Raw genomic sequence first — 24,391 nt, 5'->3', positions numbered from 1 at the left:
CTATCAAAATAAAAAATGTAAGGGCTATCATCTAAAAATTACCATACTTGCATATTTTAAGTTTTACTTAGTTAAACTCTTTTACTATCTTATTTTATATTCATTTTAATATTAATTACATCACAGAATCTAGGGAATTGTGGCAATGCAGTAATTATGTCTAGAAAGCAAGATAGTGGGCCATCCATTTAAAGCAAAACCTTTGTACGTTTTTCCTTATTTTTTAGATTGAGCCATTTAGATCTAAATGATGTATTCATCTGACAAGTCAGTTTGTTTAAGTTGTTTTTATTGATTTTTATTGAGCTCTACATTTTTCTCTGCTCCCCTCCCTGTCTCTCCCCTCCTCTTCAATCCTCTCTCAAGGTCCCCATGCTCCAATTTATTCAGGACAATTCAATTTTACATGCTAAACAGATTCCTCAGATTATATCTTTTCCTATAAAATCACTCAACTCCTTTCAAGCATTTCATTGCTTTGTTTATGTTATTAGAATAAACTTGAATATGTTATTTTTATTTTTTAAGTTAGTACTTATTCATTAAAATAGAGTGGGGTCAACACTCTTGAACAAGCCATCAGTCTGCCTTTCTGCTGGGGCTCTTCCCTGATATGTGCTTGCTACTGCTGTTTTCTACACTGTCCTCCTTCCTCTCCACATCCTTTCCTTCACCTGACTTGAAACATGAATCTTAGCTCTGGAAGATGAAGTTTGGTGGCTCACACATCATCTGAGAGTACGCAGCAGGTGTAATGTGGCCCTCCATCGGTCCCATGGAGGGTAACTATTTGAAATGCCTTCACATAGATGGAGGGAAAGTACCAAACTAAGAAACACATCTTTTAACTTTCCATGACAAAAAAAAAAAAAAATGCTTTTCCATGACAGCAACAAAAAAAAAAAATACACACATATCTAATTCCTCCTTTTGTGAAGATGATTATTTTGCATAATTTCCTCCTCTAATCCCATGTGAGAACATATCTTAATTGCATGCTCTTACCTTTCTTGCTGCTCTGTTGATAAGTATTTTGTGTGTAGATATTGTCACATTTAGCTTCTTAAAACAAAGTCCTGAGATTCTTCCAAAAGATGCCTTCATTTGGAAACAAATTAAAGTGTTATGATGTTAAAGAGTGTTAGTGACAGGCAAAAGGAGCTTACAAAATTATTCATAGATACTCACTGGCTTTTTAAGGGCATTTCCATTCTGGGGGAATAAAGAAAGACACGCATTTAAAATAAATGCATTGATTATCCTTCAAAACCATCAGAGTAATATTATAAATCTATGACAAATACTTTTCCATGAAAACTTCCTTTGTTTCAATACTAAGAGATCAGTCTCGTTTAGTATTTCATCACTGTGGAATCCAGGATGTTACCATGAGCTACAGATTTAGGAAGAAATGGCCACAAGATGGGTGATAACCTACCTGATTCGTGGAACATTTTTCAATGTGAACAACTACAATTTCCCCTGGGATTCTTACTAGGATGTAAGAAGCCTTGCTGGACAGGGCAGCACTGTTTCCATCAAATGTGATGATGCTCAGCTCTGACAACATGGAGCACCGACCTAGGACAAAACCGTGCGGAGTGGAAGTTTTTAAATTACTATTTGAATTTTAGAACTAATTTTTCTTTTAAAAATATACCTTCTTTCCAACTTCCCTGCTACTCTCATGTTGTATTTTGGGGTGTGTGTGTGTGTTTGTGTGTGTGTGTGTGTGTGTGTGTGTGTGTGTGTGTATGTGTGTGTGTCCCATCGCACTTAACTGGGATTTGTTGTGTGATCATGGATGGGGATTATTTCCATGGGTGCGGACAATGTACAAGTGGCCACCTTCCTTACTGGGAAATATAACTTCCTCTTCTTGTAGCTTAAATCTCTGTGTGGAGAGGAAGATAAGAGAAAATAATGAGGGAGACTTTTAACCAAAGCACATAAAAGTGTGCATAAAATTGCTTTAAAATACATTTTTAAACACAAATTACCCAGACCTACTCCAAGGACAAGAAAATCTAGGGATGGGATCAAGCACTCTGCCGTAACAAGTTCCTGAGATGCTAATACCTGCTATAGGCAGGAAAGCAGGATCACAGTCAATTACAAGATCCATTCTGTTCATACAAGGATCTGCCTTGTTTCCTTCAAGTTTTCTGAATCTGTTTTAATGTACTCAGTTCTAAATGAGGAAATATTTTTTTAAACACCTCATTAAAATATACTTGAGGTATATGGGGAAAAGGGGGGGGTGTTTCTGTGTGTGTGTGTGTGTATTGACAAGATAATCTCAAAACAAACAACAAAACACAAAACAAAACAAAAAACCTCAACACTGTTCTCTGATTCAGAGACACTGTTCACTGTATGAGAAACACAAACTCACAGGGACATTCCCACTCGGGACAGCATATATCACTGTTCACTTGAACAGGCCACCCCCGGAATCCACAATCTGGCATTTCCAAGTCCTTTGGGCAGTTCAGCGACCAGTTGTAAAAGGTCCATTCCATATTAAGGCAGATGTACTGGCTACAGTTGTAAACAGGATCAAACTGTTGAGGCTGAGAACAGAAGAGCAAAACCAGTTAAGTTCGCAAGCTCAACTAATGCTTTCATTGGAGTTTAAATTTCGCATTGACATTGTTCTCATAAGTAGACACGCAATTAACAAAAACCTTTTGAAATATAATTCAGAATTCGCTCCAACTTTTGTTGTCAGACCATCTCTGTAATAATCAATATATACTTAAGATTTACATTAACACTGACTTGAGATCAGAAGTATCAGACATTTAGGCAAGAGTTTTTTTCTTTTTTCAAACAAACATCCAAACTACAATAGGACAAATTATCAAGGAAATTTTCTTAAGTTCTTACTTAACCATGACTTTGTTTTTGTTACTGCCATCAGAAATCAATTAATAAGAATTATCTGAACTAGTTAAGAGAGCACAATTGTGTATCATAGAGATGCAATAATAAGTAAAGTGCTTTTTTTTCAAGCATAAATCTTGACTTCAGGCTCTAGAACTCCTGCTAAAAAGCCTGTCATGTAGGAGGTGCACGCTTGTAAACTCAGAGCTGCAAAGACAGAGACAGTAGATGCCTGGGCTCATTGTTCAACCAGAACATCTTACTCGACATAGATCCAGGTCTTTGAGAAACTCTGTCAAAAAATAAGGTGGATGAGTCCCGAGGACCAACACCTAAAGTTGTCCTCTGGCTTTAACATGATACACATATGTGAGCATGCATGCCCAAACATCACACAAACACACACACACACACAATACACACACACACACACACAATACACACATACAATGAAATTACAGTTACAAACATGCATCCTGTTTCTCTTTTAGCAATTAACTGGATACTGTGCCAAAGGGAGTTAGTGTTTGTACAATGATACACAGACTAGTGTAAGTGCTATAGAAACAATGAGCAGCTGAAAGAAACACACAGCCATACCTCACATTCCAAACCTGTTGTTGGAGTCACATCTGACGGAGTAACCATGTCTTCATCTACAAGAAGTAAAAACATGTCCCTGTAAGTGGGGTGGGAGCGACCATGAAAGGATGCTAAATGTGATTTTCAAAACTGTGCTTAGAAATTTTACATTGTCTATTTCACTTATTCCTTCCAGGTATCATGCAAACTAGATAGAATAAAAATAACTTTGTAATTTTGCAGATGTAGAAACGAAGCCATTGAAAAATCTGGTAAATAGCATGGGCAAATTCTAACTCAGGATTCCTGATTCTAGAATACCAGCACTTAGTGATGTTTTTATAAACAGTCTCATTGATAGGATGATGTAGCAAAACTATCTGAACAGATAAAAATATCAAGGGAATCACTGAATACCCCTCGGGAGCTACAAAACCCCACTGGGTTTTAATGTTAAATTGTGAATCTAGTCCCTTTCACTTGTCAACCTCCAGCTTAGTCTCTTTTCAGGCAGAACAGATGATGCTCTGTAGGACCATGTGGCAACCCAGTGTGAATGTGATGGAGAGACCAATACACAGGCTCAACAGGCTTATCTGCAAGACACTTTCTAACATTCTCGATCGGTACTGACATCGTGCCTAAAATAGTCGGTCTGAGGAACAACAGGACGGCCAAGGCAAGTGGCTGGAGTCTTCCCTAGCTGGAAATGTAATTTATCATTTACAGGATTTAAAAAGACTGCACAGTGGTTCCCATTGCTGTTACAAATTATCACAAATTTTAGAAGCTTAAAATATCAGCAATTTATACTATTGCAGCTTTAGAAATGAGATTGCCAAAATCAATGCATGGGTATAGCTTTCTTCTGTGAGCTCTAGGGGAGACTGTTTCCTTGGCCTTTCCAGATTACCTGGGGTCCTTGGCTCATGTTCCCTTCTCTCTCTCTCTCTCTCTCTCTCTCTCTCTCTCTCTCTCTCTCTCTCTCTCTCTCTGCCTCTGTCACTCTGTCTTTCTCTCTCTCCCTCTCTCTCCTGTGTCTGCTGTCACATCTTTTTCCTGACCTGGTGACTACATTGGACCCATGTGGATAATTCAGGCCAAGACTCCTAGGTCAAAGTCCAGTCACAAATCAATCAACCACTTCACATCAGTTAAGTCCATTTGCCATGAAATACCACACACAGACCAATAGGAGATGAAGACATACACATTTTTTAAGAGAAATTTTCAGTCTATCATAATCTACAAGATAACTTATACAATTTTAGTGAATACTGCAGTTAAACCTTACCTGTGTCCTATTTTATAGTCTTTAACTTGAGGAACAGTTAAAATTCCACTCATTGATCATATAAACAGTGTTCATGTTATCATATGTCTAGATGTTGACTCATGCAGAGAGTGAGGTTTAATAAAGACTTAAATGTCGTTTTTGAAGTAAAATCGTATCAATTTCTCATTTAGTCACAACACAAGATCAGAAAGGAATCTAGTAACTGGTGGTTGCATGTTTTTCAACGCAAATGACACATTGTTTCCAGGTCAATGTTGCTTTCAATGATGTTAAATTCATCCCGGGGGTTACCAGCAGTATCTGACTGTAGAATTGTGCTGGCTGGGATCTCGTGACAAACACAGAACATTTAAAACTGAGACATGTGACTCTCCACATTCCCTGGGTCTTTTTGGAGATGATTTTGACTATTCCAGAATATTTGTATTTTCAAATGCTTCAGGATCACTTTGTCAATTTCATTATGCCTAGTATAATGTAAAAGCTACATGAACAATAATTTAGCTTATATTTTAGGAACATTTTATATGTTTATATTTTATATGTTACTACATAAGAGGAACATTTTATATGTCATTAACCCGCAGGAATATTTTTCCGAATACTTTTGATCCGTGCTTGGTTGGAAGCTATACACATGGAGTGCTCTTTGTTTTGCAATACTTTTACAACAATTACTTATAATAAGATAGAGGCTATGAGCTTAAAACATCCCCACCCTAACCAAGTGCCCAGAGAGAACCAGGCATATTATTCAACTGAGGCTAAACAAATATAAGTATCTGAAACTAAACGTTTGTAAATCACAACCCAGGAGAAGCATATTAATCTCAGCAAGTCTCTATGAGTGAAATTATGAAATCATTTCATGGAGCAAGTTTCACAATGAGGGAGGAATATGAGGGTAGGAGCCCCAAATACTTCCTCAGAAGTCTGGACAGAATCCAAAATATCAAGGAAAGTTCCAGAGGAAACCTAGATTATATACATCTTTTGAAAGCCAACTCCACTACCATAAGTTTGGAAGAAGCCTTAGTAACTAACCTACATAATCTGAAATGGAGAAAGAGTTGGACCAGTTGCAGAATCCACACACAGCCCCTTAAGAAAAACAAAAGTCACCTCTGGGGTTTTTGTCAATTTGGTAGTCCATGTACTAGCAGCTGGGATAAATGGGCTCAGGCTTGTATTGCTGGATGCTAATTTTGCTGTTTAAAATTGTAGCACTCCCCAAATCCCTGGGTATGGCTCCTTACCTGGTGGTGCTAACGCAGGTTCTGTGGGAATCAGTGGTATGCCTGCAAAGAAACAGAGGTGCCCTGCTTTAATCTGTATTGACATAAAAGAAGACTTGCCTAACATACAGCTCTTTGCCTTCAAGGGGACTATTTAAGGGAAAAAAATAACAAGAAAGAAAAGTAAAAAAAAAAAAAAAAAAAAAAAACAGGATAGTCAAAACAATCCTGTAAAATTGGAGGCATCACAATCCCTGACTTCAAACTCTACTACAGAGCTACAGTACTGAAAACAGCCTGGTATTGGCATCAGTACAGAAAGGAGGACCAATGGAAATGAAGCGAAGACCCGGATATTAACTCACACACCTTTGAACACCTGATTTTTGACAAAGAAGCAAAAAATATCAAATGGATAACAGAAAGCATATTTAATAAATGGTGCTGGCATAACTGCATATCAACATGTAGAAGAATGAAAATAGACCCATATCTATCACCATGCACAAAATTCAAGTACAAATGGATCAAAGACCTCAACATAAACCCAGCCACACTGAACCTTATAGAAGAGAAAGTGGGAACTTGAACACATTGGCACAGGGAACCACTTCCTAAATATAACCCCAGTAGCACAGACACTAAGAGAAATAATTAATAAATGGGAACTCCTGAAACTGAAAAGCTTCTATAAAGCAAAGGACATGGTCAACAAGACAAAACGACAGCCTACAGAATGGGAAAAGATCTTCACTAACCCCACATCAGACAGGAGTCTGATCTCCAAAACATACAAAGAACTCAAGAAATTGGTCATCAAAACAACAAATAATTCAATAAAAAAAATGGATGGAATACAGACCTAAATAGAGAACTCTCCACAAAGGAATCTAAAATGGCTGAAAGACACTTAAGGAAATGTTCAACATTCTTAGTCATCAGAGAAATGCAAATCAAAACAACTCTGAGATTCCATCTTACACCTGTAAGAATGGCCAAGATCAAAAACACTGATGACAACTTATGCTGGAGAGGTTGTGGGGAAAGGGGAACACTTCTGCATTGCTGGTGGGAGTGCAAGTTGGTACATCCCCTTTGGATGTCAGTGTGGCGATTTCTCAGAAAATTAGGAAACAACCTTCCTCAAGACCAGCAATACCACTTTTGGGTATATATGCAAAGGATGGTCAATCGTGCCACAAGGACATGCGCTCAACTGTGTTTATAGCAGCATTGTTTGTCATTCCCAGAACCTGGAAAAAACCTAAATGTCCCTGGATTGAAGAATGGATGAGGAAAATGTGGTATATTTACACAATGGAGTACTACACAGTAGAAAAAATAACGACAGCTTGAATTTTGAAGGAAAATGGAGCTAGAAAACATCATTTTGAGTGAGGTAACCCAGACACAGAAAGACAATTATTACATGTACTCACTCAAAAGTGGTTTTTAAACATAAAGCAAAGAAAACCAACCTACAAATCACAATCCCAGAGAACTTAGACAATAATGAGGACACCAAGAGAGACATACATAGATCTAACCTACATGGAAGTAGAAATTATAAAAAGACAAGCTCTCCTGAGGAAATTGGGAGCATGGGGACCTTGGGGGCGGGTTGTAGGGGAGGGGAGATACAGGGAGGAGTGCAGAGAAAAATGTCGAGCTCAATAAAAATCAAAAATCTCCCAGTCTTAACAAAAATAAATCACAAGAAAGAGATAGGAGAAGCAACATAGATATGTTTTAGAAAATAATTGGGAAGTTATAAAACAGCCCGATGACGGGGAAATTGAAATAAGTTATTGTCTTTCTCAAACTTCTGACTGTAGCTATTTTTCTCAGGAAAAAATTATCTGTGCTTTTCATTTTAAACAGTAAATCCAGCAAGGTCCATACTTACAGTCTTCTGGATAAACACATTTAAGGGTCACCTCATCCAGGATCATATGTTTGGGGCAGTGCGGCAAACATCCTTCAACCCTTTAAATGAAAAAAATAAATGAAATAAAGTGTAAATAGAAAAATCCGCATTAAATATTTGCAGCTGAGGTTTAGTATACTTAAAAAATCTTCATCATCAGATACTTGGGAGAACTTTACTTCTTTATTTTTAAGTGTGTGTGTGTGTGTGTGTGTGTGTGTGTGTGTGAGAGAGAGAGAGAGAGAGAGAGAGAGAGAGAGAGAGAGAGAGAGAGAATGTCATGTGTGTGCAGATACTCACGGAGGTCAGAAGAGGGTATCAGATACCCTGGAAACAGTTGTAAGATATCCACTGTGAAGAACAGGAACCCAACTCAGATTCTATCTAAAATCTACAGGCGCACCTAATCATGGAGTCATCTTTCTGACTCTACTCTCACTTCTATATTCAAAATATCTGAGCAGATTACTATGAAGTTTGACTATTGTTGTCCTGAGGAGGTTTATAGGACAGACAACATCAACATTGGCTTTCGCTGCCTATTATTCAGCCCTAACCTCCCTAAAAGGAGAATTGAGATCTCACAGGGAAAGAAACGGAGTGGTTCACAGAAGAGGGTTTTTTTTTTTTTCATACAGACAAGGAGGAATAACAGTGGACGTGCGAGTTCTTGGCAGAATTAATATTTGTACCCAAATTCCTTCAGTGATGTAGGTGAGAGTATATCTAATTATGAGTTGGAGAATGACCAATTTTAAGACCCAAGAAGTATGTGGCTTGAATAAGAAACCCCATTACTTGTAGGAGTCACAGAAGTAAAGGGACAGTCTCAAAATTTTCGAGATGCCTTGGGCTTCGGCACTGGGTGCACAAACCTAAAGATGGCATGTAGGTCACTGCTCTTCCTAGGAGTGAGACCAAAGTCTGAGTGAAATCCTATTTTCCTGTCACCCAGATGAAGCTCAGAGTCCAATGTTTCTTTATTGGAAGGAACTATGACCCACCCTGTACAGCCAAGTCTAATTATTAGATTCACACATGCCAGAGAGAATTAATGCAAATCCTCATAGGAAAAGGCCTGATTATCTGCCTCTCAAATGCACTAGCAGGCTGTAATAATATTTTTAATAATCTCTAAACACTTCCAATTGCTTCAGGCATTAATAGGTTGGACAAAGACGTGCAGTTTTCCATTCAGGGTGAACATGAACTAACTTGAACCGATGATGGGTCAGCAGCAGAGGGCAGTGTTTGTGAGTCAAAGGCTTTCTCCTGCCGAACAGGCTTAAGTAGGAACAGTTAGTTAGCAATATCTTAGATTCCACATGTACAAATGCATCTTTTAAAATACAAAGAGCTTATACATGTTCAGCTGCCTGTATCATACAATGGACTAGAAGAATGGAATTCTAATTGACAATATAATCCCATTTGAAACTTTATCAGGCAGCAGAAGAAAAATTAAAGTTACAGGAAATTTGACAAGCTAAAGCCAGTGGGTTATCGTTAGATGAGGTCATCCCTATTTTTTTATTTAACTCAATTATTTCACAATTGTTTTGTAGAGGACAAAATTCATACCTATCCTCTTAAGCCATTTTCCAAAAGCCATTATTTTATCCCTTATCAGTAACTCCATAGTCACATATAACAGACTTCTCTTTACTTTGTCATCCAGCTAGTATTATGACCAACTTCCAGCAAATAGATAGAATACCTCAGTGAAAAGGAATGACTATAAAAGATACATAAGAAGAAGAATTTATATTTGTGCTCCACAGTACACTGCTTGACACAATTTCTCACAAACCATTTTCATTTTCAGGGAACACTTTGATGTTTAACAGTTGCTTGGTACCAGAAACTCAAGTCATCTGAGACATGAATGACTGACCATTCATTTGGGTTCTTGAAAGAGGGGTGCAGGGGCATATTGAAACCTAGCTTAGTGCGTGGGTCCCCTTGGGCCACGGGCACAATCAAGAGTTGGTAGAGACACTTCCGCATAGAGGACAAGACAGCAAGGGCTATGCACAAAAGAGAGAGCTGGGCAAGTAGAAGCTGTCCTGCGTCTTCCAGTCAACCCTCAACCTCTCCAGAAAGGGAAGTCCTTCAAGAAAGCACACTGGGGGCATTGGGGGAGCTGGCATCAGTCACCTCGGACACTGGTTGTGCTACCAAAGGAATAAGGGCACCTAAATGCCACTTCCTGTTACAGCTGGCTTTTCTCCTAGTGACAAACACATGTCTTCTGTTCACTTCCTCTTCAGGGGTCATCATTACCATGTGGTCACAGAAGGGGAATGATGAGAAGCACTTGTAACTCTGAGAGATCCAAAAGGTAATAACACTTCTTTCTTCACACACACACACACACACACACACACACACAGACACACACACACACACGCATGCACGTACACAGGTTTCAATTTAAAGATAACAATCAGTAGTCCCTCATTCCTCTCATCTCATAGCCCTTGGTAAACAGGGCACAGTGGATCAGACCCTCTCTCTTCAAACTGTGTGCCTTAGGGAGAGCTGAGTGATTGACTTCTCTGGGCCTCAGCTAGTCTGCTCTAAAAAGGGGGAGATGAGATTAGCCATTCTACAGCCCTGAAGAATGCCACCTGAATGTTCTGCTGATTTTGGTCCCTTCTCTAGCTCTTGCCAAACTGTTGAGCCTGCTTATGTGCCTGTCTCCTTTGTGAAGGCTGAGAATTCCTGAGATGGCTTAGGTCTTACTTAGTCACATGCCTGGAGCATTTCATAGTACTGATAGTAATAATAATTTTGCAAAAGCACTCCTAGGTCTTTAGTATAAAATGACCTCAAAATATCCCCTCCCACTATGGGTCCATTTGCCCTTTCTTATGAAAGATGCTTATACTCCCTGCTTCCATTTTGCCTCTTCCTCATGTCCAGGGTACTGGACCCTATGAAGAATTTTCAGTCATAAGAAATTTGATATCATTAGAAGTAAATTTCTCTTCTTAATATTTTCCTTATCTCATCAAAGGGCAAAATAGTCTTCCATGGAGTTAAATGGTTTGAACTTTCCAAGAGTTATCCAGTTTTCATTTGTGAACTGAAGTTCCTAGAAAAAGCCATACAGATGTGTAGTGGCATTTTATTTATATTTTAATAAATAACGTTTGCCTGAAGATCAGAGAGTGAAACAGTCCCACTGGTTAGCCTTACAGATGAGGCAGTGGTAACACACACCCTTAATCCCAGTAGCCACACTAGTTGCCATAGAAAGCAGGCAGTGCATGCCTTTAATCCCAGCCCTAGAGAGTATTATAGAATGGGAGGAGACAGCTCTCAGACACAGTCTCGTTCTGAAATTCCTGGAGACAGGATCTCCATTTCAGACTGAGGTTGAGGTAAGAGCCAGTAACTGGCTGCTTTGCTTTTCTGATATTCAATTCCCTCTCTGAGTTTTTAATTAATTATGCTACATTTGGTGCCCGACTTTTACCTGAGGCTTTTTAGCCACCAGCCCAGGCCAGAGCTAAGATTGGAATTCCAGCTCTAGGAATTGGGACCCAAATTTAGCCACCTGGGTTCCAGAGAAGCAATAGCCTTCCCAGCTCCCATTCACCACAGCTTGGCTTCCATGTAAATATGGAAAATACACAGAGAATCTGGATCTGTTTGTTATTGTATCATCTTTAAATTGTTTAGCTGCTGAGGAAGGAACAAGAGCTGCTAAAAGACATTTGATTATAAATGCTGCCGGATTTATCCAACCTGTATCTTCTTAAAATGACTTGACTTCAAAACTTAAGTCAAGAGATATGTTACTTTTTTCTTTTGTTTTCCTTTCCACAGAAAATGAGAGGCTGTGGATTCATTCTGTGTTAAGAAAAATAAGGTTTGATCAGGGAAGCACCCCCCCCTGAAAAATCTAATAGGAGTGGATGGCCCAGATGATCCAATGTTTTAGAGCATCTCTATTGCAGTTTCCTCTGAGTTCTACATCCAGAACAGCTTCAAGACTGCTGGCTGAGATGATCCAGCCTCAAAGAATTTAAAGGTTTATGCACCAGTGTTACTTACGGCGGGAGAAAAGCACAGGCTAGGGCTTCGGGGTCGCTGCACGTTTTAAAGCAAGGAGTAGCACAAGGTTCGTATCTCCACTCACACATCCTCCTGTAAGGTACCACTGCCTGGATTTCTGAGCAAAGAAGAAGAAGGAGAGTTAAGCATATTGACACATACATTTTGAAAACTAATAACTTCTGATAAGATCCCGTGTTGTGTTGGACCTCTCTCTCATCATAATATTCCGTCAGATAAAAGCATTACAAATTCCCTGGGGATCAGAAGATCTGGGTGCTTGGGTTGAGCGACGAAACGAAGATCTAGCCTCCAAAGAATTAAACGTCCTCCTTTCTCTCATGTTTATGCTTTCAGTGATTTCCCCATTATCGCAGCTGAGAATTTTACTCTTTATGCTGAAATTTTACTTCTATTTTATCCTTGCACAACTCGGCTGAGGAACATCATTTGTGATCTGAAATAAAATATGCCTTTCTTATAATATTCTAGCATCTTCCCAGCCCCAAACAATCAGGAAAACAGTAAGACCAAACACACATCTCAAGACAAAACTCTTGGGAGCGTGCCCCACCACTGTCCTTCCCACAGAACTCAGCACATCTCTCATACGTGGCAAGTCCTGCTTGAATACAAACAACAAATCAGTGGGATTGAAAGATAAGTCCTGGGGCTGGAGAGATGGCTCAGAGGTTAAGAGCATTGCCTGCTCTTCCAAAGGTCCTGAGTTCAATTCCCAGCAACCACATGGTGGCTCACAGCCATCTGTAATGGGGTCTACTGCCTTTCTCTGGCCTGCAGGTATACACACAGACAGAATATTGTATGCATAATAAATAAGTAAATAAATAAATATTTAAAAAAAAGATAAGTCCTGTAGTTCTAGATAGTTTGGTTTAAAGACTTTTCTCTTACAAGCTCTGGCACTACATCTCTTTCCCACATCACGGAGAAGACCTTCTGGCACAGCATAAGTTTTTCTCTACATAAGAGATCATTTAAATCTGTGCCCGAATCTACTCCCTGAAGACTTCAATTCTAAAGTGTGGGAAGGAAATGGGCTGTTTCAGAGGATTCTTTGTGTTTGCAGAGCTGAGCTCGAGTTCCTGGTTCATAGGTCCTGAAGGAGGACTGACTTTAGGATCAAGAAGACCAGTAGAGTTTCTCAGCGGACGAAGCCTCCAGTGATCAGTGTCTCTGATGACATCATCCACTGTCCTTTGCTAGACCCTGAGTGGGGTTGCTAGATCCGACTCTAGTAGAGCAGACTTTTGGATTAAAGGGGAAATGGAGGCTTCGGGGTTCAACTTTACATACAATCAAGTACAATAATCACACCATTCTACAGAACGGTATACAGGCATGTCAGTACTTTTATTCAAGAGCCAAACGGGTAAAGAAATGTCCCTAGATAACCTTGGCTATCCCCAACCTTCAGAGTCCCACATATCAGAAAGCAATGTCCTCAGCTGTAGATTGCAAACAGTCTTTCTTGGAAATCACACCAGGCTTTTACAAAACTAAGGAGACTTTCCAGGGGTTAACGAATAAAGACACTCTTGAAATCAGAAGACAAAGATAAATAATGCTGTCTTCAAGTCTAAGAATTAGATTAATAGGAGGCTGTGTTATATGAAAAACGTAGATCCAAAAACTAGACCATTTCATGGGACGTGAGTGGGTTTTGATGACAAAGCCTAGTAAGTACTATTAGCAATATTTGGGGGAAATAATTATAATATTAGTTACGTTATTCTAAGCCATTTATATCCATGCATTTAATACAGTAGATAAAAATCAGTATTATTTCGCCCAGTTAGCTGAGTAGCCTGATAGGTAGAAGGGTTAGGGTCACATAAGTGTGTTCATAGAATCAGATTCTTAACATTGGGGCATCTGACAAGGTCTGCACGGCACACATGTCTGTACTCGCCCATTGGAGCTCCCGGGAAGCCCACCTTCTATGCTGAAGCTGCTTGACTCCTTGAACTCTTCCGAATCATCGTATTTTGACACTCTGACACTAGAATCCGTGAAAACGATAAAGAAGCCTTTCTTGCTGTATAATTCGAATGCACTGGCACCAGGAATCCAGAGGCTTTGGTGGTGGAAAAATGTTGCCCTCTGATGAAACGCCGAGCTTGCCTGCCACATCAACAAGCTAAGAGTGCCATTGTCGTGAACATAGAGAAAGTAATTTGGCCTTTCCGCAGATTCCAAGGAAACCAGAGCCAATGCTGTAAAACAGAGTGTCTTGATGACATAGAGTCTCGGAGGAACACAGGCATCACGCTGTTCATTTGCAAGGTTAAAAATAATCAAACACATCCCCTCACAAAATTAATTCCCATCTCAGGCACATCGAACATGAATTATGAGATTTCAAAAAGAAAAGGCAAGGCTTTAGGTGTAGTGAATAACAATGAACCAACCCTCCAAAACCCAATCTCTGACAGGTTTTCTCATTTTGAATTTATCTATTATGCAAAAATAATACGAATCTATATTCATAAGCTGTAATAATCTCACATAGAAAACCTGCAAACCACTAACCTGTGTGATGGAAAAGAGTAAGAGAACAAAAAATATACTAATCTAAGAGTGTAACCAATGGTGCTTTGATATCAATGGGGTCTTAGAAGAAAACTGGGCCTTATAAGGGATCTTGCTACACTGAGAAAATGTTATTTACTCAATAGTGCAATCTATTTCTCCAAAGATGACAAAATGGCTAATGAGTCATCAGGTTTTGAATAAGTATGATTGCATTTTATCAGTTTGCTTTGAAATTGTCCCTTATATATGTAAGATTCCTGCTATAAACACTTTTATTATTATTATTATTATTATTTATTAAAGAATTCTGTCTCCTCCCCATCACCACCTCCCATTTCTCTCCCCTTCCCCCAGTCAACTCCCCCTCTCTCATCAGCCCGAAGAGCAGTCAGGGTTCCCTGCTCTGTGGGGAGTCCAAGGACCTCCCACCTCCTTCCAGGTCTAGTAAGGTGAACATCCAAACTGCCTAGGCTCCCACAAAGCCAGTACGTGCAGTAGGATCAAAACCCATATAAACACTTTTTATTAAGATATTGAGTTAATTTTTTAAAGCTATTTGTCTCTTTCAAAAGCGGACGTCACTATAAATTATAAAATCAAGACATCTATCAAATGCAATGTTACCAAAGACATGCATTTTTGTCCTTAACACTTGCAAATATCAGACTGAGAAACCGAGATGCAAAATAAAATAAAATAAATTTTTATACATGGAAAAACAGTTGCAGCTAACATACATTAAAACTTCTGACTGATAGATGCTTAAAGAACACAGAGGTCATTTTACAGGAAAGAAGGTATCATTCAAACCGGAAAACTGGATGCACTTTCTCAGAAAAGTGAGCATTTTATCAGATTCATTCATTTCACATTGTTTTTCCTGAGCTTGTAGAAGCAGCTATGCATGATTCTGGCTAGACTACAATGGAAACGTAGCCTGGCATTACTGGCTGGAAGGGGCACACCCACCAGGAAGAGCAGGTGCCAGGTAGTTACAAGCCTAGGACACAAACTGCTGGGACAAGCCAGTAAATGAAGGCAGAGTCAACACCTTAGACCAGGACAGAGGAGGTGGCTGAGGACAGAGACCGTCTCTGACGACCTACACCCCAGTATGTGCCTCCATGCTCAGTCATCTGATGTCAATCATACCCTTCCCTTCCACTTTAACCTCCCATTAAAATTAAATGTGAGCAATAAACTGTCATTTACTTTTTTTTCAAAGTAAGCTCTGTGGTTCATACTGTAAACATTTAACCAGTGAGTTACTTAATACCAAAAAAAAAGAAAAGAAAAAAAAAACACACTCAGAATGAGCAGTTCTAACATAGCAATGCCAATACATATGACAAAATTTTGTTTTATATTATTTGGGGAACTTAGAAAATGTCATAGCGTATGAAGCATCTAATTATTACATGGGGAATACTTAATGAAAACGTGTAAGTGAAGAACTATATTTACATTTTCAATTATACTTACAAGATGTCTTCTCTTTGAAAAGGCCCGGAGTGATCATAAAAATAAAAAACAAATTACCACGATTACTACTTCTTGGCAAAGAGAAAATGCTTCTACTGGTCAGGTTGGCACCTAGAACAAGGCCGCTCTGCCCATAACTTGCCAGCATATATGGTCCTTCTCCAAGTCCTGGTGAAGTTACAAGTAGGATAATTATAGATTACCGTGGGACTTTAAATTTTTAAAAAGAAAAATACTCCATTAATATTTGGCAATTAAAAATTATTCAGATTAATTCACAACCAGTTTTTCAAATGAAAGTAGTATGGTAGATAGTGTATATATTTAAAATATATTAATTAAATTATATAAAAATAAATGTATGTGTGTATTTATGTATGTAAATATGTACACGAGTACATTATGAAATTTTTATGCATATAAAACAAAACAAGGTGGGAAATGACTTAATCTTTTAGTCTTCAAATTCTCTCTCCTCTAGAAGAAATTTGTCTAGGTTGCTTTCCAGTCTAAAAAAAGTATTGAGGATACTGATATCCTCAATAAATACATGAAGTTTAATTGTATCAGAGCTTATGAAATGGCTCAGCAGATAAAATGCTTTCTACACCTGCAGGGTGGAGTAGGCTTGACCCCTAGAGCCCATAGTTGGAGATAGAACCCAACTCATAAAGGATAGCTTCTGACTTTACATACATGCTATGACGCACAGCATGTGCACATACACACACACACACACTAAATGGTTATTATAAATAAAATAAAACCTTAAAGACTTTTATCTGTACTAATGGTCTCATGGTATGACACTCTTCTAATTGCACTGCATTAAAAAAATTCAAAGACACAATATCCAATATTTTACGGTTTGGGGAATTATTAATTTTCAACAGAAGGTGGGTCTAAAGTAAAGAGGAAACAAAACGCCTAGACCCAGGCATGGAACTCATCAGAGAAATATTTTTGCAAATCTCATCTTATGAAAACAAGTAAAGAAACGATGTTTGTTGATACTTTTAAATTGCTAATTTAATTGTAATTTCTGTCCTACTAGTATCCTTAATATAACTGAGTATAGTAAAACTTTGAAATTTCTTATGAATCGTGATACATACTGTTACATTATGACCAACTATATACTTTGCACAGGTGTGGTCTATATTCGGAGTTACCATGAGCATGGTAGATCATCTCCTAAAAGATTTATCATGTTACACTTGATAAATTTCTCTTTCCCCTTTTCTAATTTTTATCTCAAGCACAATTTTATCTTCTATCCCACCCTAGGTAAGAAAGGAAAAAATATTCAATGAATGTAAAATAAGGTTTTTCTCCTTTAAAAGACTCAAGTCCAGAGAAGGGGAAAAGGGTCGAGGAGGGGATAACAGGGTAGGAGGAATAAGATGCCTTCCAAAAAAGCATTTTTGGAAGACCAGGAGAGGGAAGGATTCAGTGCTGTCCCCTATACTCATAGCACCTGGAATTGGTCACCATGGAGCAGCTGGAGCCACACAGATTATGAGAGAAGAGCTTCCAAGTATGAGTGAAATCCTTGGACCTCCTGCATAGCGATGGGACTGGAAACACTCTCCTCATGCCAAGGTGGAGCTGAACAGGAGTAGTCAGAATTTTCCCACAACACAAGCAACAGTTGGTTCTGGCCCTGTAACTAGTCTTTACTATGCACAGTGTCAAGCCAGGTACGTGAGAACCAGAGAAAACGACACCAAAATTCTGTACTGACTTTGTAAAAAGAATTTACTATTACTTTTGGTTAAATACCAAACAGCTAGAAGAAAGGATTTTAAGTGTTCTCACCACGAAGAGTAAATGTTGAAATGACTGACATGCTAATTCGTCTGACCTTATCATTCAATTGTGTGTTTATTTAAAAAAAAAAACCACTGTATTTCACTGCAAATATATGGAATTATGAACTTAAAACTATGGAAACTTTAAAACTTTTTAACAGGGTTCATAGTTATATGAATGGTTATATGAAGCAAGATATGCCTTCAGTATACTTTTGCATTTTACTTAAAATTAATTAAAATGTTTGTTCATTTGCATCATTCCAAAAGTATTTTTGAAAGACTTTTTAAGTACAAATAACCTAAATTTCACACTTTGATTCTTAGAAAATAAATTCAGCATCAGTCCTCATTAAATTAGATCAAATGTAGAAATAAAAGCTTTCATAACTTTGATTCATGAATTATTTGTGTTTTGTTCACAGTATAAATTGTTTAAAAGTTTTACCTGAAAATGTGCCTGACAGAACACTGCAGTGATAGTCATGAATGTGTCACGTACCTTCATTATAGTATTCACAATCAAGAGCTAAAAGAAAGAAAAATAAATAATGAGTTGCATATAAATTACATATTATTTGTCCTTGAATGTGCAACAAAGGGACAGGCATTTATTAATAACTACATAAAATAACAGAGAGTGACATCATTGCTTAGAAACTTCCTACGAGCAAAGGCGATTGGATGGGCATCTGTGGGAGAACACAGACTCGTTCACGCAGAGGTAAAGCTGATGTTTTTAAAACAATCCTGCTTAAAGCCCAGGTCAGCTTCAAACTTGCTCACACTGATCCTCCCTTCTCAGCCTCTCAAGTGCCGGGAATCAGGTGCACACATCCAGGTCTTACTCAACGGTTATTTTTAAGATGGTGTGTTTCAACAAGATAGATTTCATGACATTATTATTTTTTATTCTACTTCCTGGCTGCAGTTTCCCCTCCCTCTTCTCCTTTCTGTCCATCCTTCCCACCTCATGCCCTTTCCCTACCCCCCTAATCCACTCCTCCTCCATTTCTGCTAGGAAAGGGGAGACCTCCGATCAGTAACAACAAACCATGGCATGTCAAGTTGCAGCAACACTAAGCACCTTCCCATTTATTAAGGCTGGGCAAAGTGACCCAGGATGAGGAAGAGGGCTCCAAAAGCCCGTAAAAGAGTCAGAGACAGTCCCCTGTTCCTGCTGTTAGGAGTTCCACACAAGGAGGACTCGTGACATTATTTTAAACGTAGATAAAAGTGCTTGGCAATTCAGATGTCAATCATAGACACCGTCCAAATTGGAATCTGTTCTTCAGATGACTCAACCCCTACATAAGTAAATAAAATTATTAAGGCGTCAAAGCTGACAGGAAATCAAGATGGGATTTTAAGAGAACATCCTTATTATCAGAAGGATGAAGCTTCACAGGCGTAAGAGGATTGGGATCACAATCAATTTCTGTGAGGATGGTATGTAATTTCTATTTCAGAAGTTGCAGGAGCAGCAGTCAAACATAAGAGAAAGCAGCAAATTCCTTTCTCTTTGATATATGATAATTGGTGACTGTCAAAAGACCATGAAATTTAGACAACTAAAAACGGTGTTTCCATGAGTTCCATGGAATTGCTCCACAATAAAATAACAAATAATTCGGATCTTCTTAAAAACTATCCCCTTAATGACGTCCTAGGCAAGATACCCACCACAAACTGTGGGTGACCTCCAGCGCACCGGCACGCCTTCCTGGCAGCATTTGTAGGCATAGGCGGCCACACTGGTACAGAAACATTCACAGTCACCACCCAAGTTGCAGTTACACGTGTCTTCGTGGCAGTTTTTGGCAAAAGAGGTCACATCGATCTGAAAGTAAAATGAAAGATAATAGGATTTCAGTAAGTGCCGCTTGGGATTACATTCAAACGGCTGAGAGAAGAGAAACTGCCCACTTTTCACGATGGCTGACATCCGCATAATACCGCCACCCACACAGTCCTAATTGTCTCAACCCACGGTGTTGCCAAAGGAAACGGAGTTACTAAACAAACGCCACCTCAGAGAACTAGCAAAACTAGTAAGAATAGCAGAGCGATCAATCTTGACATCCGCAATAGGGCAGATTTCAGACTTATGAAAAGTGTATTGTTGCATTGTTTCATTCTTGGCATTCAAAGCAGCTTGCTCTATTTCCAAATGCGCTTCAATTTTTTTTTTTCTTTTACTTCTTCGTCTCCTAAATGGCAGTATGCTGGTGGTGAGTGAGTGGCAATGGCAGTTTCTTAGAAATGTCTCATATTCAATTAACTGCTTCCTTTGCATTGCACTTGTGAAATCACTGACTGGATTGAATAGAGAGCACTGACAATGGGTCACAAATGAAAGGTTTGGTGTCAGCTATTTGTGTTTTATGTTACGTGCCAACGCGTGGGTTGATCTTTTAAGCAGCATCCAGGAGAGGAGTCTTGAGACTGTGGCATGGGTCCAGAATGAACGTCATATTGTCTGTCAAGGAATTATGGTCTCAAAAGGCATAAAAATCTCAAAATGGAGCCTCTTTATAAACGGGACTCAAGACTACCCATGTCCTTTTAATGTAGCAAGCTGTCCTGGACTCCCTTTAAGTTCCTAAAAACGTTTTGATATTATAGCAGAGTTATCATATTAAAACTTACCCCTGAGCTGGGCGGTGGTGGCTCACGCCTTTATCCCAGCACTCGGGAGGCAGAGGCAGGCGGATCTCTGTAAGTTCGAGGCCAGCCTGGTCTACAAGAGCTAGTTCCAGGACAGGCTCCAAAGCTACAGAGAAACCCTGTCTCGAAAAACCAAAACCAAAAAAAAAAAAAAAACTTACCCCTGAGATGTTTAAAATAATAATTATAAACTCATTGCATGTTAACATAAATTACATATTTTAGTAAAACCCTGTATTTGATCAAGCAAAATTAAAATAGTGGAGAGAGCGATGCTTTACATTTTTGCAGATTTCTTTAACATCCTTTCACAAGACAAAACTTGACTCGCGTATCTGATTTCCCATTCGATATGCTGTACTATTTTTGCTGTGGCTTGGTTTTGGTTAAAATCCAAGGAAAGTTTTCTATGTATGTATAACTAGAAAGTCAATGATATTTAGTACATTGGGAGGGTGACTGTGATAATAATCTTTTAGGCTATATCCATAACTGTAGCTTTCTTGTTTCATATTTTTAAAAAAACAGGATATATTGTGTAAGATAGCATTATGACATTTTCAATCGTGTTTTAGTGATTTTTCTCTTTCCCCACATTTCCTTCACGGTCCCACCCCCACTATCCCTGATTCCCCCCTCACAGCCTCTTGGGGACAGAGGAGGGAATCCTTGCTTCATTTATGTCCCTTTGTCCTTTAGCTCACTTACTATCCTTCCCCATCACCTATTAATTACCTTCTTGGTTTCCTTCTTACATTTTTAGGCTTTATCCTCTTACATCTATTTATATGTAAACATGTATACATTACAGGCTAGGATGTGTCTAAGAGATAGAACATGTGTTTCAGTTTTTGTTTCCTTTCTGAGTCCATACATAGTATACTACAGCTCCATCTATTTTCATTTTTCTTTACCGCTGAATAAGATTCAGTGTGTACAGGTACCACATTTCCATTTATACATTCACCTGTTGATGGACATCTGAATGGCTGATAGAATTGCCTTGCTGCTTTGAATATGCATAAATAAACTTGAATGAGAAAGTACCTCCATAATAGGATGCAGATGATAAATAGTGATAAGTGGTGTGCCTGGGTTATGGGGCAGTTCTTGTTTTAATTTTTTAAGGAATTCTACATTGATATCCACAAAGACTAGGTTGAAATGGATGTCTGAAATCACACCAATGAAGTCTGTACTTTGCTTGATTAAATTCTTTAGGCTTAACTTGCCTTTAAGTTAAATAATCTTTAACTCCTGTGTGATTCCATATCATTGGGCATTGATTATTTGAAAAAAATGTGTAGTGTACAAAGGTATGGAAGTTAATGCATTTAATTATAGACAACAGGTCACATTAATTCATATCATCAGCTGATGTGGGATTCCCCCTGTATGCTGTGAATACCATTGGTTAATAACAAAACTGCTTTGAGTGTATAGCAAAGCAGGGCAGATCAAAGCTAGGCTGGGAAAACTAAACTGAATGCTGGGAGAAAGAAGGCGGAGTTGGGGAGAAACCATGCAGCCCCACTGGAGACAGATGCCAGAATTTTACCAGGTAAGCCACAGCCTCATGGTGATACACAGATTAATGGAGATGGGTTAATTTAAAACATGAATTGGCCAGAAATAATTTAAGCTACTGGCCAAACGGTATTGCAAATAATATGATTTCTGTGTGATTATTTCGGGGCTGAGCAGCTGGGAACAAACAAGCAGCCTCCTACAAGAATCAGCTGTATTTTCAGAAAAGTATCTCAAAACTTTTAAACCCACAGCAATGGAACCAAGATTTACAAAATTCTATTTTTCACTTCAAAAAGTTTAAATATTTTTAAGGACAACAGATGCCATCAGATGTTTGCCTTGAGGCCTCAGACTTATCCTCTTTTCCTTAAGAAAATATCTGCCAAATATTCTTGTCTGAATGACCATATTTTTCTATAATTTTTTCTTTCAAGTAAAAATGGTGTTCCAAGGAACTAAACATCAAACCTGACTCACAACTCAAAAAATGCACAAGTAACTTCTTTGAGAAAACAGGGGGCATGTGGCGGAGGTATTCTTGGCTTTAAGAACTGTACTAAATTACTTTCCCAACTTCTACTGGGGCCCAAAATTATCATATGAGGAAGGAGCTTAGATATTTAAGTTATGTTCTTAAAATAGCTTCTACAACTATTTTAAATATGTCACCAGGAATCCTGTTAAACTATACTTACGTTGAAAAGAATGTCCATTTGAAATACTCTCTGATGACAGAGACACGACTATTTCCCCTTTTGTTTTATACATATTTAAAAAAAAACACTGTGAATAAATTGTGTTTCATGAACTAGAGTTGTGATGATCATTTCCAGATGCACACTGTTAGGTAAGATGGGCTGAGGAAGAAAGGTCAACTGATCCTGTTGCTCGCAGAGAAGCAACACTAACAAGGGTCCCCTAGCGATGACCATAGGACACCTGAGAAACACGAGTTGCTGGATTTGCCCCCACTCATGTCAGCACCTGCAGTGGCAAGTCTCTATACTTGAGATGTCAGTGAAAGTTCTCAATTTACCACATTGCGACACGGAGCAAAAACATCACTGTACAGAATGGAGCACTCTTTCTTGGCATAAGGAAATTTGTTTTGGTGGGCCTCGCAAGGCTTCAGTGCTTCAGCAGGATCTTCACACTGTTGAGTAGCAAAGGGAAATGAAAGACCTTAAAGGGGTTGAACTCTGAAATCAAAGCACCCTACACCTATGACAGTGGCATCGAATACAGTTTAACCCTTTTAACATTCTTTACCTATTTCCTGTTCTTATCCATAGAGGTTACATAGTTATAAGATAAATCACTACTGAGAAACAGCTAAATATTAAACAGAGTGATGTTAGAGAGAGACATTAATCTTTTGAATTTTTTTTACAATTGCAGAGTTTTCATGAAAAATTCTATGAACATGAATCTCTCCTATATACACGCCAGGGCTATTGCCTGCGCTTCAAGCTAAAATCCTTCCATCACCTCTTTCTCAATACATCATATATCCTGAGCCCAACTTCTGCACACATATATCTCCTCGTTGTCCTGTCTAGGGGAGAACTCCAGCTGATATTTCTGATACCAGAAGGTATAAGGTTTTGTTTTGTTTTGTTTTGTTTTTTTTTTTTTTTGAGTCTTCCAAATCCATCCTTCTCAACTATGTCCTTCAACAAATATTGGGAGCTTTTGTTTTTATGGTCTCAAGTTTCTACAGTTTTCTAAATCCCGCCCCCCCAAGAGCTAACCTGGCTGTACTATCAAAGCCTCTGCCCCTGCTAAGATTTATCTTTGGCCTTTAGGGTATTAGCCCTATGTCATCCCCATATGAACACTATGAGATGTTTTTACACTCTGTACTCTCTCCATCTCAGTTCAGATCAGCCAGGTGACTTCCCTCCCTTTCCTCCATCCTCCTATCCATAAACCAGTGGTTCTCAACGTGTGGGTTGTGACCCTCACAGGGGTCACATATCAGATATTCTTCACACCAAGTATTTGTATTATAATTCATGACAGTAGCAAAAATTATAATTATAAAGTAGCAATGAAAATAATGTTATGGTTTTGGGGGTCATCACAGCATGATAAACAGTATTAAAGGTCAAAGCATTAAGAAGGCTGAAAACCACTGCAAAAACTTTATCTTCTTGTATCTTGTACATGATAAAGGCCTTATTTCCACATCAATTGTTCCAGGAATCCTCCTTGGACTGTAACAACCTCTACTAAAATGCTTATCTATATCAACATATTTTTGGTAATTTTCTAAGTCACCTACTGACTTAAGCATTGAGATTTCTTAAAGGCAGAGACTATCATATTCATATTCTGTATTTATATTATAATAAAA

At 38.5% G+C, this 24,391-nt stretch overlaps 1 protein-coding gene across 2 annotated transcripts in view; it reads right to left on the bottom strand.

Annotated features, from left to right (window-relative positions):
• Nucleotides 1–24,391, bottom strand: part of Otogl (otogelin like) — a 120,980-nt gene that overhangs the window by 23,937 nt on the left and 72,652 nt on the right. The window contains exons 29-42 of one of the 2 annotated variants that reach the window (XM_005358092.2): nucleotides 23,072–23,188; nucleotides 19,522–19,678; nucleotides 18,341–18,367; nucleotides 16,028–16,195; nucleotides 13,948–14,226; nucleotides 11,990–12,107; nucleotides 7,907–7,986; nucleotides 5,993–6,063; nucleotides 3,905–3,908; nucleotides 3,487–3,536; nucleotides 2,396–2,573; nucleotides 1,439–1,581; nucleotides 1,189–1,212; nucleotides 1,006–1,098 (exon numbers count right to left, since the gene is read on the bottom strand). In XM_005358092.2, coding sequence (XP_005358149.1) covers nucleotides 1,006–1,098; nucleotides 1,189–1,212; nucleotides 1,439–1,581; nucleotides 2,396–2,573; nucleotides 3,487–3,536; nucleotides 3,905–3,908; nucleotides 5,993–6,063; nucleotides 7,907–7,986; nucleotides 11,990–12,107; nucleotides 13,948–14,226; nucleotides 16,028–16,195; nucleotides 18,341–18,367; nucleotides 19,522–19,678; nucleotides 23,072–23,188 — 1,509 coding nt within the window. The remainder of the gene's footprint in view (nucleotides 1–1,005; nucleotides 1,099–1,188; nucleotides 1,213–1,438; nucleotides 1,582–2,395; nucleotides 2,574–3,486; nucleotides 3,537–3,904; nucleotides 3,909–5,992; nucleotides 6,064–7,906; nucleotides 7,987–11,989; nucleotides 12,108–13,947; nucleotides 14,227–16,027; nucleotides 16,196–18,340; nucleotides 18,368–19,521; nucleotides 19,679–23,071; nucleotides 23,189–24,391) is intronic. The other variant, XM_026784580.1, reaches the window with a different exon arrangement.

This window comes from Microtus ochrogaster, chromosome 24 (genome assembly GCF_000317375.1).
Source record: "Microtus ochrogaster isolate Prairie Vole_2 chromosome 24, MicOch1.0, whole genome shotgun sequence".
Taxonomy (NCBI): domain Eukaryota; kingdom Metazoa; phylum Chordata; class Mammalia; order Rodentia; family Cricetidae; genus Microtus; species Microtus ochrogaster.
The sequence above is the reverse complement of the archived record's forward strand: the minus strand, read 5'-3'. Positions and strand labels throughout refer to the sequence as shown.